The sequence below is a fragment of the Amblyomma americanum genome, chromosome 4, assembly GCF_052857255.1.
Source record: "Amblyomma americanum isolate KBUSLIRL-KWMA chromosome 4, ASM5285725v1, whole genome shotgun sequence".
Classification (NCBI taxonomy): domain Eukaryota; kingdom Metazoa; phylum Arthropoda; class Arachnida; order Ixodida; family Ixodidae; genus Amblyomma; species Amblyomma americanum.
Genome location: NC_135500.1, coordinates 222,500,902 through 222,516,335, shown reverse-complemented (window position 1 = coordinate 222,516,335; position 15,434 = coordinate 222,500,902). Strand labels below are relative to the sequence as shown.

Sequence of the window (15,434 nt, the reverse complement as noted above, 5' to 3'; positions counted from 1 at the left end):
CAGGTAGTATTTGAAAAGGAATTCATTTGAAGCAACAAGCGATAACAGTTGACTACTCCATCTGAAATTAACAAGAAACCTAAATACATCTACAGCTACACTTGGGCCAAAATGTGTTAAGTTACCGGAATGATGGCACACGTGTCTAAAAAGAAAAATGTGTTGTGTTGGGTTTTATGGCACATAGGCAGCTAAGGCCGAAAAGAAAGATGTTTGACAGAAGAGGAGGCTGGCTAGCACTGGAAGTTTCACATTATTAGTGAGAGGTGCTGTCTTATGTGTTAAGGAGGAGAATCAAACACATCTGGCCTCGCACTGCTGGCAAACACAACGCCTTTTCTTAAAAAAAAAAAGCAGAGAAATGCCAGGGCTAAAAACAGCATTATATTAATCTCTAGCGGAAAGGGTTCAGCTTAGGTACAGTGCAGCGAGCTATGGAAAGGAAAATGGAAGGTGTAATGTTAAGAGACAGGAAGAGAGCCGAGTGGGTCAGGGAACAACATCCTAGCCGCTATCAAGGAGAAGAAATAGGCATAGGCAGAGCATATACAGCAGAACCTCACTGTTACGTTTTACAGAGGACCGCAAAAAAAAAAATCATACCAGCTGGGAAACATAGCAGGCGGGAAGCGCGCATGTAGAGAGATGTAATATCATTGTCCATCATTTCCTTTCTTTCTTTTTTTTCACCAAGGGCAGCATGCTTCTCTGAAATTTTTGAGGCCTTGCAGCTCCCGCAAAATGTTCGAATGAGCAGAAAACACTGTGTGCACTTCTGTACTATTTTCACGGCACCTGCTTTAACCTTACACAACCCTCGCCTACAGCATTCCAGAAATTATATTTTTAAGCTGCAAGCAACAAGGAAAATACGGATGATAGAAACATGCATCACAGCCAGCCCATGCATTTGTATCATGCAGTACTACCCACGCAACGTTTGCCGCAGCAAAGTTTCGTTTTGCACCTTCGATCGTTCACGGTCACACCGCAGCAGTGATGGAACTGCACCAACAGCCACAACAAAATTCACACCGTGTGCTCGGCATCGGTGTGTGTTTAACACACCGGAAGGCCCCGAACATGGTGCAACGTAGGCTATGAAAATTCCAGCATGGGGTAAACCACCATCGCAAAGTGACATCTGCAAATCAGCAGGTGGGAACGCTGCACAGTTGCCACTTAACAGCTAAGTTTGTATTGCATGTGTTTCTATGCGAATTTGCACGGGACTGGCTCACAACAATGTTACAGCCAAGAAAACGCAGTATCAGGGAACGTAACAGTGGGGTTCTACTGTAATGCTGGCCATTAAGAGCAGCGGACTGGATTCTAAGAGAAGGCAAGCATAGCAGAAGGTGGCAGAAAATTAAGTGTGCGGATGAGATTAGGAAGTTTGCGGGGATAAGGTGGCCGCAGCTGGCACAGGATGAGATATGGGAGCGGCCTCTGCCTTACAGTGGACGTAGTCCTACTGATGGTGATGATGATGAATGAGCTGACTTTTCAAAATATTGATGTCGGGAATAAAGTGTTAATGCACAAGTTGTAGAATGTATTGAGAAAAAGCCAGCTGAAACATTCGCACTAAGGCACCAATTATACAGCATTTTTTAAAGGGCTGCTGAGGCCAACTACACCCAATTTTTGTTCTTGATAGTTAATGTTTGTCCGGCAGTAAATATACTCCTACTGAGCATTTACGGCTGAGAAAAGTGCACTTCAAAATATTTCCGCCACTCAATTCAAACTGGTGACTTCTGCACTGAAAGGGACTCTGTGAGTACTGTTTTTGAGCGGCTGGCAGTGTACTCTAAGAGCCTTAGGGGTCCACACTAAACAGCTGTACCGATGAACGTAGTTTACTCGCAAAAGCGGCTGGGGATTCTTTGGCAATTTCTCGCTCAAAAAAGCCCCAATTTCATTGCAAGCAGCGTCTTGATTGTTAGAATGCGGTAATCTCCCATACAGGCCAACTCCATTTAAAAGAAAGCCTGCAAGATACAAAAGCTCCAGCAACCCAAGAAGCATCTCACAGAACAAAATGTGCTTGCCCAAAGGGCCTTGTGTGGAGGTACTGTAAGAGAGAGACGTGCCAGCAGCTGTCATATGGTGGTACCTTCCCGATTTCATGGGCTTTGTCTTTAAAGGGTAAGACCTGGGTTTTTTGTCTGCATTTCACTGCAACTTTAATGGTAGGTTCTCCGCAGTCTCCTGATTCTTTGTGCCAAAGTACTGTTTCAGTGGAAATACAATTTAAGAAAAGCATTACTTTCTGGGCACTCCTCATAATGCTCTATGCATGCCTGTGGTCTGGAAACACAAAATTTGCCTTCATTAAAGTGCAAACACTACATGCACAGTCCCATTGGAAGCACTGGCCACCGCAATGATAAAAAAATTGGAAGGCACATTCAAGCTCTGCCTTAAGTGTAGGACGCAATAGCGTAATGGGTTAATTCCTATATATGCAGAAGGTCATTCTCTACTTCACATTCATTACATTCATTCTACTTTACATTTACATTCTCCTGCTTGGACCATATTTAGTCCGCAGTATGTGATAAATAAAATAAAAAAATAAAAAGATCCGTGGGAGTGCTCATACCCCTCTTGGCGCAGTGGTGGTGTAGCGAAGCAGCACTGCCCTGGGCCTTGTGCTGCCCTGGTTGCTCTTCCCAAGCGATCAATAATTAATTTAAATGTCATCTGACACGGTGAGCAAACTCAGGTGGGCAGGCTGTGATTACGCCACAAGGACACGTGACCTAGGTGGTAAACCTGCCTCCTAGGTTGCTCTCTGGGCACCACTTGCCAGAGTCATGCTTGTGATTTCCAGCTCACAATGCCGACACCGACAACGGGACCTTTAACACTGCCGCGTTAAAATGCTTGCAAAGCAAGAACTGCACCTAGCTGGCTACCATCACTAGAACCCAGTCTACCGCGAGTTATCAATACACCACGCTCTCCTTAAATACTGCTAGTATGAGACCTTCAAGCTCTAGTGCCACTGATGACAACACCGACTGACCCTGAAAGGCTTCTCTGCTTCGGCAGCACTGGGAAAACTGAACAAGGACACAAGGCACACACACACACATAAAGAGGTCCATGACATAGGCACATGCATTTGGCAGCTGCAAAGCCGCTCGGAAGAAGCAAAAACTGAGAACTGTTGCTCTGAAAATGAGCAGAAAAGAGGGAAGTACAGGGAAACTACCACTAGACTGGCCATGGAGTTTTCCAGTGGAAAGGAGTATGCAACACTGGAATCATAAATCTAATCTTTGTTTCTTTACTCAAAAAGCGATTACTGCACTAAAGATAAGGAAGGTGGACCCAGAATAATGATAGAGCTGTTCGTTTCCTAAACTCTTATTCTAAGGAAAAAAATAACTGAAATATTTGAAAATCCCTTCACATATTATATTGCTTGAAAAACTGTCACAATTCACTTTAGTTTCAAAGAAGGGTCTTCCTAAGCAATCATACTCAATTGTAACTTACAGAAATTATAACTATTCTGAATAATAATCAGCAGCGATGTTTTTAGTAACAGGGGAGGACACTGCTGACTTAAACTGCTCCACCATATTTAATTAAGCTTTTTGGCTATGTCCCCATTTAAATAAAACTACGTCCTTTATTTATGAATAAAATTCGCACAGAGAAGCACCAAAGCTTTTGTAACAGCAATCTGTCAATCTGATACTTGATGAGCTCCGTAATTATGTAAAAGGCACACACATCAAACTTATTCGTAGTCAACAGACACTATTGTTTGCCTGCACTACCTCATGCATTTCAGTAATGTTTATCAGCAATTACTGAGTTGTATTACTACACTTCCACACAAAAACAAATGAAATGTGAGCCCACCTCTGGAATCTCATGTATGTCATCTTCACGCAGAACAAGGGTGGGAATTTTTGTGTCCTCAACATTAGGGTCAGGATACGGAACTCTGCACAAAAAGTTGGTCTTGACAAGGTCGACAAATTTCTGTTTCACCTCTTCTGCAGTACTGCTTCCTGGAGGAACAAAACACCTCAAGTAAGTCAAACATTCCAAATTTGCTGAGCAACATGAATAGCAAATCTGAAGAACGAAGCTCAGCTATACTATATAAATAGCCACGAAATGGGTAGGGTCATTGAGCACACGAAAAAGTCAGCATCGCGATTTGCTTATTTATTATGCTTAGCATCCACTTATCTGTCAGTTTTCTTGCACAACAAAGTACCATACAGCTAAGAAACAAGTTATTTTCGATTTATGGCTGCTTGCTTGCAATGTCTTCCCCATTTCCTCCAGTTTTTTTTTTTCCTCTTGCTTTTCGACTGGCATGAAGAGATAAGAAAATGACGCGAAACACAAGATGCCATGCAAATTCGTACCAACAAAAATAAACAGAAAACAAACACTGCATGCAACGCAAAAACTGAGCCGTATGAACGTAAGGTCCTTTACAATTTCTTTTATGTAATGCTATGGATGTTACCACATCGTGCCTAATCGCAATTATTTTCATCTATGTGACCTTTATAGAGGCAGCTTTTTTTTTTTTACTTCCGCTACGCGCCAGCTGCTGCTTGTTTCGCGGTGATTATGTTAACACGTTAAATTATTACGTCACATGAACCTCTGTTTTGCCTTATTACAGCCACGGCAGTACCTTGTAGCCTCTCCAGCACTCTCTGGAGGACAGCAGACATACACAGCCTTCCGTTCAGCAAAACCTCTTCGATAATGAATTCGCCTGCGTCGCCATATCTAGAAAAAACATGCCAAAGTCACAACAACGACTTTAATTCAAAGTTTTGCACTGAAAAGAGGATTGGATGGCATGGCTATTACTTACAGTAATTTAGCGCAGTATATGTATCGTGGATACCGCAGCATAAACAGAACGCGGTCAGCGTTAATCGAGTACTTGGCAAACCCTTTTGCATGAGCATGAAACTCCACCAAGTTTTGATGAATCAAGACCACCAAGGACTTCTTGATCTGAGCGAAAAATGAAAGCAAGCAAACAAAATTTTGAACAATAATCTTGCAATCAGAACGTTGAATACCTTGGAAAGTGGCAAGTTGGTTGCTCTCGCTATCTCTGCCAGGCTTCTCGACGACACTTTGAGCAGTGATTCGCCTACAGACTGCACAACGGCGCCAAAGTGTTCTTTCAGGATTAAAGAGCAAGCTCTAATTTTTAAATGCGACATTGTTCTTAGCTTTAAGTTGCAGCAGATGACCCATCCAGTGGTCGCAGTGGTGCCAAAGTATAGCCAAAGGTTGTGCCCTTCCTATGATTGGCCGGCGGCCGTCACAGGAAAGGCCGTCACGTGACATTTTTGAAGCCGGAAATCCGGAAACGAGCTCTCCGAAGCTTCGCGGCCTGCGCGATTGCGCGCGCGTTTCAAACCCATCGAAGGAACTGGCCTAAAGAGATTCCGCAATAATTTCGACCACCTGGGGATCTTTAACGTACACTGACAGCGCACAGCACATGGGCGCCTTAGCGTTTCGCCTCCATCGAAACCCAATGTAAGTATACCAGCATATTTCGCCAAGTGCAACCTGCAAGGACCCCAAGGGAGGCATGGCCTCCGCCGTCGCAAAACGACGCAGGCAAACGCGTCAGGATTCTCCTGGGGCTAAATCACAAAGCATCCCAGACCTTGCCACCTGGGAAGAGCTGATCCGGAGCCACGACCCGGATCAACAAAGACTCCTCATCCGTCAGGCGGAGACAGCTTACTACAAGACTCTCTCCGCGGTCTCCGGTGCTTAGAGCCGGCCGGGAGGCACCCCCTCCTAATTGCTGGGCCCGACCGTAAGGCCCCATGATGACGGGAATAAAGTTCATTCATTCATTCATTCATTCATTCATTCATTCATTCATAAAGAGACTCCAGTGCGAGCGGCGCTTGGTTTCTGGCCGTTGTTCATATACAGGAGACCTCGGAAATATTCGTGCGAGACATTCGGCTGCTTCCAGTTATTGCTCTTCGCCGCGTCATACCCGCTTTGTCGGAACGAAACAGTCCGGCCTTGCATGCTCATAATCAGGTAGCATTCGGCGAAGGCGCTAATCGCAACTGCGGTAAACGCGGGAAGGAACTTTCACAATTATTGCGGTGGCCCACCATGGTACGCAGTGCCTTTCGCCGCTTTTAATAATAATTGGTTTTTGGAGAAGGAAACGGCGAAGTATCTGTCTCATATATCGGCGGACACCTGAACCGCGCCGCAAGGGAAGGGATAAAGGAGGGAGTGAAAGAAGAAAGGAAAAAAGAGGTGCAGTAGTGGAGGGCTCCGGAATAATTTCGACCCCCTGGGGATCTTTAGCGTGCACTGACATCGCACAGCACACGGGCGCCTTAGCGTTTTGCCTCCATAAAAACGCAGCCGCCGCGGTCGGATTCGAACCCGGGAACTCCGGCTCAGTGGTTAGGAGGAGAACATCCCATTTCCGTTTTTAGAAACTGGGTGGAGCGAAGACTTTTCGCGTTATAGCCTAAAAAGCGACCATGTATGGCAATACCTGCACTCTACTACCTAATCGGATTGCCGAATGACCAAATGAAAATGTGCATGAATGTGCGCCTATGCGCGGGCGAGTGTAACGATGCCCTTCCCTAATGCGCACAGACGTTTATGTTTGCGCGTCCTTGGTAGGGCAGGAGTTTCTGCTAACTTCATGCAGCACCTTTTGCCGCAGGCCACACTTAAGAGATTAGTAAACGACCCCTTGTACTATCTCAATCCCGACTCGTGCTGATACAGCAGAGCGTTGCTTTGCGTGCTAACGGGCCGAATGCGCGGATATACGCAAGGCTGTGCTCTGCCGTGCTCCCGCTGTTCAGATATAGCACAGCTTGACATTGTAGAATTTATGGTTAATGATCATACTAGTATATATATCATTCGGTTTTCACCGAATACGCATGCACGTGCGTCGATGCCAAAACTCTTCTAGAACGACCGAGCTGTGTATAGACTAGGCAGCAAGTGCGAAATGTAGCAAGAACACACGTTTCGAAACGTGCTGGATGCGCGCTTTACTGGCTCCATCAACGGCTTAGTGTTTTGCGTCTTGTATCTCGTCCCAGCTTTTATTACGTCCAAGTCTCGCAGTTGCAAAACACGTGGTTAGTTTAGATATAAAAACGTTGCAGTTACATGGCGGTTACGCGGCAGTTACAGCTCACATCAGTCGCCGCACTACAGCGCAGGAATGCACGGCCGGCTCATGTTTTCCAACCAAAACCAAATCGCCTACAGAGGGCGCTGGCTGCGCCTTCACCGCGCATGCGCAGAGACTTTTCCGAAAATGGTCAATTGCGTGCAAGCTTCCACAGCATGTGTGAAAAGCGGAATGCGTGAGGAACCTTCTGACAAGTGAGAAATTATATATATATATATATATATATATATATATATATATATATATATATATATATATATATATATATATATATATATATATATATATATATATATATATATATATCTCCCAATGCCGCTTCCAGCGCAAGAAAGCAGCCAAAGGCAATGGGAATGCTCAAGTGCCTCAGTAAGAAAATTTTATTTCTTTCAGGTTTGTCCTTTATTGTGAAAAGGTTCCCGATCGACGCTACTTTCCATTCGCCGTATTGCCTTAACGGCTACGAAAGTGGCTCTCTGCAACTAGCGATACCCTGATCCCCGCGTTCAGCCGCTGTCATCCGACAGGGTACAGATATGTACTAGCTACTAGATTAGCTACTATGTCCTACTAGCTGATTTTTGCCATGAAGCACGTTTAAACATTAGCAATACCTAACTTACTGAAAAGTGTAACAAGATTTGCTTGTGTGAGCTTGACTTAAACAACACTTGAAGCGCCTCATACTTCAAGCTTAGAGGTGTGATTGCTTTCATGCGCTTATTTTTTCTTCTAGTCTTTCTTTCAGAAGATGCCTCCTTTGATATCGTGCTTTTTAACCAGAGATAGCATGACATTGCTGTATGTTGACAGCAAAGCATTTCACCGTGCTCTGCTTGCTTGCAAATGTGGCATCTCAATTTTCATTCGTTTGGGTATTTCAAATTGAATACCGAAACAGAGCATAGGTCAAGAAACTTCTCTTATTCTCTACAAGGGCCATGGCGTTGGTTCTCTGTAAACATCGAAAGCAAGCTCCGGGACATTTGGCTCGAATGTTTTGTACTCAATAAAGATATTGTTTGAAATCAGTCACAGCTATTTCGTTGTCGCATTTATTGTGCAACACAAAGCTATAAAATAAGGCTTCCATAGGAGTACTGCATTTAAAATGGGCTTCCTCATCAAAAGAAATATACTCGTCTAGGCACCAAAGATTCCTCTCTGTACGTGAGTGTAAAGCAGGTACTAAAAGGAGCATTAATACTCCTTGATTATTAAAACATTTACTCCAAAAAGAACCCCCGTCCTAAGAGGAGTAAAATTTGTACTCCTTTGAACACCAAAGATACCTCTCCGTTATGTGAGAGTAAAGCAGGTACTAAAAGGAGCACTAATACTCCTTGATGATCGCAACATTTACTCCAAAAATAACCCCCGTCCTGAGAAGAGTAAAAGTTTTACTCCTCAGGGAACACCAAACCTACTCCTTCGTACGTGAGAGTATAGCAAATACTCCTGTCTTGAGAAGTAAATGAAACACCTTTTCGGGAGTGCGCTAGGCGACGAGCCATTTACTCCTTTCTGGGGGTTTTCCGTTTGCAGTGTGCCCGGGTTCGAATCCGACCACGACGGCTGCGTTCCTATGGAGGCGAAACGCAAAAAGGCGCCCGTGTGCTGTTTGTTGTCAGTACACGTTAAGGATCCCCAGGTGGTCGAAATTATTCCGGAGCCCTCCACTACGGCACCTCTTTCTTCCTTTCTTCTTTCCCTCCCTCCCTTATCCCATCCCTTACGGCGCGTTTAGGGTGTCCATCCAGGTATGTGAGACAGATACTGCGCCATTTCCTTTCCTCAAGAACCAATTTCTGGCCTGCACAATGGCGGCGCTGGACAGTGCTGCTAAAACTCGCTGTAGCTCTAGACAGCGTTGCTGGCATTTATGCAACCCGTCTATACAAACTGAATAAAACTAGCGCCAAAAACCCGGACCAAAAGACTAAGGGACAAACACAGCGCTGGTTTTATTCAATATGAATCTATAACTATAAGCAGAGTTTTCCGTCCTAACTGTCTACATAACCGGAACTGTAAACACTGTGGCCAACGAGCCAGCTGCGATCACATCCTATGGGACAGCAAAACAGAGCCAGCCCGGGTGACCTAGTTACCGATCGTTCTCTCGGGCGATGGGAGACCGTGCCGGCTCGCTCTGACCCCAGAACCCAAGGTTATGGCTTGTCGAGGGCTGAATGTACTCTCGACCTCTTGACGCGATCGCTTAGCACCCAGCTCTTTCCGACGAATAAAATGTTTTACAATCAAAATCACTGTATCGAGTCGGAAGCTCCGCCCACATTCAGGACCGCCGCACGGCAGAAAAGTAGTCCATAGTTGAAGCGTTTCTTGCTAGCTGAGCAGGGCGGTATACCAACCAGACGAAATCACTGGCTCAAGAATTTTGATGCCTCTGTCTTGTTAACAGTGAAACGTTGCTAGTTGGTGGAGGTCTTTTAATGCATTACTGGCAGCGGTGATCGATTCACCCCTGCGCCACACAAACAGAAAAAAAAAGTTCCGCGGGTCGGATTCGAACCGACGACTTTCTCGTAGGAAACGAGTACGGAACGATATAACAAAGACGGCTTTTTGTAGCGAAAGCTACATTGGCCACGAACTCGCAGTTTCGCCGTGCTCGCAGTCCTGGCGTGTCTTGCAGCGTATGCCACACCGTGTTTCATGTAGGCAAATGTGCAGGTGTGTCTGAAGCGACACTGAAATCTAAAAAAGACTATCGGAAAACCTGGAGGTGTCCTAAATGCAGATGACTAAAATCCAGCGCGCTTGCGCCTGAGAAAGCTGCAGAAGAGCCAAACATACAGAACATGTGGCATATGCTACAAGCCATTGACAAAAAACTTGAAGTGTTATTGCCGCTGAAACGTACCGTTGACGATATGGAAACAGCTCTGAAATTTATGTCTGATCAACTGACTGGTTTAGTTAACCGTGTACAAAAAAAAAAACGAGCAAGATATCACGGAAATCAGAACGAGAGTTGAAAAACTAGAAGGAATAGAACCTACTGAATCCCTGGTAACTCAGCTTGACGAGTTGGAATGGCGGAATAGGCGAGCAAACCTACAGTTTCATGAAATACCTCAATCTGAAAAAGAAGACTCATTGGAGGTGGTTGGAAAAAATTAATGCCATCGCTGCTATGATTGAGCTCCCAGAACTAACCTGTGATGACGTGGACAATATACATCGGCTGCCCTCGAGATCAGATAAGATTCCAACTATTATTTGCCGGTTCACAACACAAAAAACCCGGGACCTGTGGTGGGCATACAGGAATAAGATAGCAAATCAAGGTAGCAAAGTGCATGTGCTTGAGAACCTGACCAAAAGGAGCCGGGAACTGCTGAAAAAAACGAAGGAATGGGCAAAACAACAAGACTTCAAATATGTCTGGCACACAAATGGAAAAATACTGGTAAGTAAATCTGATGGCGCATCAGCGATAGTCATTTCCAAGGAAAGTACACTTGACACACTGCTTTAGGGGCTAGGCCCTTGCTCAGAAATGCACTTTTCGCACCCCTGATGGACCTGCCGCCCCCCCCCCCCCCCCCCCCCCAATTTTAAACCAAACAAAGTCTCAGTTCTTCCTGCCATCTGCTGTAAACACTGCGTCTGCTCAGAAGAAGAGCCGCATGTCTTTTTTTCACGTCAATGCACAGTCCCTGCGCAACAAAGGTGACGAGTTCGAATCTTTCCTTTCTGCACTTAACGTCCACTTCAACATAATAATGGTTACTGAAACTTAGTACCAAGATAGCGGTGAAGCCTTACATTTGCCAAACTACACTACATATGTGCAAAATCGTATTAACAAACGAGGTGGGGGCATGATGATAGCGATAGAAAACAAATTTAAATGCCGCCTTCTTGTCGATTTCACGTTAACTCATGATTACTATGAAATACTCTCCTTACAAAGTGGTAGAAACGTCTTTTCTGTATTTTACCGACCTCCAAAAAGCAACTTCTCGAATTTTACCTGCTTCCTTGATGAATACCTCCAATGGGTCACAGAGAACAACCTTAACCTTGTTTTAGGGGGTGACATTAACATAGATTTTCTATCACAATCAGTTATTAAGTTAAAGGTTGAGTCGATATTGGAATGCAATGGCTTCATTAACGTTATAAATGTCCCCACACGATTATAAGCAGCGACAGCAATCGACGTCTTTTTTACTAACTCCCCACCGAATCGCCTGAACTCTGGAGTAATTAATGGCCACATAAGTGACCATCTTCCAATATACCTGGTCGTCCAGAGTCCCCCCTCTACTAAAAATCGTATGCCTCCAAGTATTACACACCGACGCATTAATCATGACACACTAAATCACTTTAGGGCAGCCCTATCAAATTTTGACTGCAGTGTTGTGCAAAACAAGGACCCAGAAGATGCTTACAATGTCTTTATTACCATATTTAAATCCATATATGAACAAAGCTTTCCTCTCGTAACCTCAAAGAAACCCCGCAAAGCTTGCAAACCATGGATAACCGCCGAATGCCTCAAAATGATAAAAACAAAAACAGACCTTTACAACCGCTTTATCCAAACCAGGTCACTAGATGACCTTCAACAATTTAAAACATACCAGAACAAAGTTACGTATGTTCTTCGACAGGCGGAAAAAGAGTACATGGAAAATCTGTTCAACCAAGACTTAATAAAAAGGAGCGATCTTGTGTGGAAAAACATCAACAAAATTTTAAATCGAGGTACAACTATTCCTAGTGCACTTGAAAGTTTAGTCAACAATGAAACAGTGAATGGGAAACGACTAAGCAGATGATTTCAATAACTATTTTGTGTCTCAGGCAGACGTGAGCTACAATTTTATGAACATGAAGTGTCTTGACTCGCGGGTTGTTTGCAGTGCTTTCTTGTCTCCAACTGATGCGAACGAAATCAAAATTTGTCTTCTAGCTTTGCGTAACAGCAAGTCGTGTGATATTGATGACTTGAAAATTTCACCAGTAAAATATGTCGCTGATGTAATTAGTCCTGTGTAAGAATGTATTTTCAATAGCTGTATTGCACACGCAGTGTTCCCTAAGAAATCAGTTTGCCAAGGTCACAGTTATTCACAAAGGTGGAGACAAAAACAGTCGGTCAAATTATCGTCCAATATCTATTCTACCTGTTTTTTCAAAGTGTTTTGAAAAGATCTTGTTCAGCCAGATATCTAGTTTTTGTGATAAAAATAACATAATAACGCCCAGTCAGCATGGGTTTAGGAAGAACCTTTCGACGGAAACCGCGCTGCTGACACAAAAAGAGCTAATTTTAGAGTCCTTCGAGCAGAAACTTCTCACTCTTGGCATATTCATCAATTTTTCAAAAGAGTTTGACCGCATTAACCACAAAATAATGTTAACTAAGCTCGAGCATTACGGTTTCCGCGGACAGTTTCTTGACATAATTCAGTCTTACTTAAGTGCTCGATCGCAACAAGTAAAAATAAACAATGATTTATCTGATATTAGACACATCGTTTCTGGTGCCCCGCAAGGTAGCATCTTGGGACCATTGCTCTTTCTTCTTTATGGTAATGACATCGTCTGTATTAGTAATCTTCCAACCTTTGTGATTTACGCTGATGACACCACTTTATTCTTTAGAGCTGCACAGCTGCCAGATCTTGAGAAACAAGCCACAAAATGTTTACAGTCACTCCAAGAATGGCCTCAAAATAATTTATTAAACATAAACACTGCAAAAACGAAGGCCGTGCTTTTCCGGCCTCGTAACAAGTTGACAAATATGCCACCACTCTGTTTAAGGATCGGTAAGTCGCTCATCGAAACGGTCCCTGCGGTCAAAAGTTTAGGTGTTATTTTTAATGAGCATTTGAGTTGGAATGATCACGTTGACATGGTGATGAACAAGCTGTCAAAGGTTGTCGGTATTTTGTGTCGACTGAGATATTTCATGCCGAAGAGTATCAAGAAAATGTTGTATAGTGCACTTTTTTCCTCTGTTGTAAATTATTGTTTTTTGGTGTGTGGTACCACGTCTTTTACAAATATTAACCGCTTGTATCTTCTTCAAAAGAAAGCTGTTCGAAATATTATGAATGCTCCTCGACTAGAACACACCGAACCGTTTTTCAATGAACTTCGAATCATCCGTTTGCCACAGCTGTACGAAGTTTTACTTCTACAACGGTATATATATAAAACCGGTGTTAATCACAATAATTGCAATATGCTAAATCTGCCAGGATTACAATGCAATGAGCCAAAGTACACTACACGTGCGACACCCAAATGGTATGTGCCTAGGATGCGAACAAATTATGGTTATCAAATGTTGAGCTACACTCTCCCACATCAACTAAATAAGGAGTCCGAGTTGATGTACAGCTAATGCCAAATATGTTACTTTTGTTCATTTTCTTTTTTCTTTTTTTTATCCCTGGAAGTGCTACCATGTTGTGTACCACTGCAATGCCCTTGTGGGGTGCGTCGGCCTCGTCAAGCCTTCCCAATGGCTTTTTGTCGGCGCACCCAACATCGTCATGATGTTAAATAAACATGATTGATTGATTGATTGATTACCGTGGTCGCACCGCACCACGTGGCCAACCACGTGACCAACCGCGTGACCAGCCACGGCGCCGGCAGCTGCTCCGCACCACGTGACCGACCACGTGGTCGGTGGCGGGAGCCACTGAAAGCCCCGCACACTCATTGAATAAAAAAAGACTCTGTGTAGACACTGGGAATCGAACCAGGGCATTCGGCGTTTGAGAGGTGGAGACGCTACCACTCCGCCACGACGGCGCTTTTTGTCTCTATTGCATGGAAATAGTGCCGAAAAGAAAAGTCTAAGCACGCTTAGGCCACAAAACACCAGGCCACCATACCTCTGCGTGACCCCTCCTTCCAAAACATCAAAATCCTGGGAGGCACACACATGCATGCATACAGATAGGGGAGCCAGCTAGGCGGCTCTTGCAGGGCAGCATATACTCCCCGCACCAAAGCGCATTGATCACGAACCAAAAATTTCTACGACCGTGGTGACTCGACGTGGCGGTCCATCATGCGGCTCTTCCAAAGACTAAATAGCCCCAACAACATAAACGGATCATATGGCACAACACAGTTTTTCTCCACAGGCAAAAAACGGATACTGTAGGGCGTGATGTCAATGTCCTTCTGAATTGTTCGTTGTAATATATCCCAGAAGAACACAGCATCAATGCACAGAATAAAACAATGACCATTTGTCTCCGGTGTACTGCACAGGCGGCAGATCACCGACCATGGCGCAAGGATCCCCTTAGCACGAAGCCATGCCTTCACAGGCAGCGTACACGTGTGCATTTTAAAGAAGAATGTTTTTGCAGCAGAAGAAATGCACATTCGCCTAACCCGTTTTAAAACACTGGTGTCAAGGAGCTCCAGAAAAGGTTGCGATACAATGGTACAGGGAACAAATACTCTGTAAGTGCCTGAGTCGTCTGCCTTCTGGAGAGGCTATACGAATAGTCTAAAGAAAAGCGCACAGTGAGGAAATTGGAGGTGTCAGCAACTTCCTTAAGGAATCCCCATAAAGGCCCCTGACGAGTGTGTCCAGTCGGCGCTAATAGGAAAGGCAAATGAGCACTGAGACGCCCAATAAGCACAGCTACTAAAAAAAGGTGATTTGACGATTTAAAAAAAAACGCGAAACAAGCTGATGCACGAATAAGTGAACAAGCCCGATTACATCATACTCTAGAGAAATAAATAGGTTATCGCGACGCATGGGTTCCCATTGGGAACGCCATACGATTGCAGCAAATATTCTGTGCATCACCTGCACTTTCTTCCTGGCACAGTGGAGAACCTGCAACACATAAGCAAATTTTGTTGCAGTCTTGAGCCCGAGCAAACACTGACAGTTCCCTACCCATCCAAGCCTGGGTTTGTCGCCTCATGGAGACTGTCTGCGAATTCCAGTAGGCGCCACTGTTGCGAATTTGGTGAAGAGGAACCCCTATGTAGTGAAGGGTCCCGCAGTCCCAGCTTATGCCGCCATAATGACTTGGCGCTGTACCCTAATGGCCCAACGAAAACCCTTTGGATTTATCTAGATTAAAAGCCGCACCTGATACCTCGCAAAACTGTTCAGTCAAATGTAATGCCTCAAGCATACTATTTTTGCCAGAACAAAAGAGGGCGACATCATCTGCATAGGCTAAAATCTTAA

At 44.4% G+C, this 15,434-nt stretch overlaps 1 protein-coding gene across 1 annotated transcript in view; it reads right to left on the bottom strand.

Moving 5' to 3' along the window:
- Polr3C (RNA polymerase III subunit C) overlaps window positions 1–5,320 on the bottom strand; it is an 81,267-nt gene extending 75,947 nt beyond the window's left edge. Inside the window, exons 1-4 of the mRNA XM_077663608.1 lie at window positions 5,079–5,320; window positions 4,865–5,010; window positions 4,679–4,776; window positions 3,883–4,034 (exon numbers count right to left, since the gene is read on the bottom strand). Of these exons, the coding sequence (XP_077519734.1) occupies window positions 3,883–4,034; window positions 4,679–4,776; window positions 4,865–5,010; window positions 5,079–5,225 (543 nt within the window). The 5' untranslated portion in view covers window positions 5,226–5,320. The remainder of the gene's footprint in view (window positions 1–3,882; window positions 4,035–4,678; window positions 4,777–4,864; window positions 5,011–5,078) is intronic.
- Window positions 5,321–15,434: the final 10,114 nt, after the last annotated feature.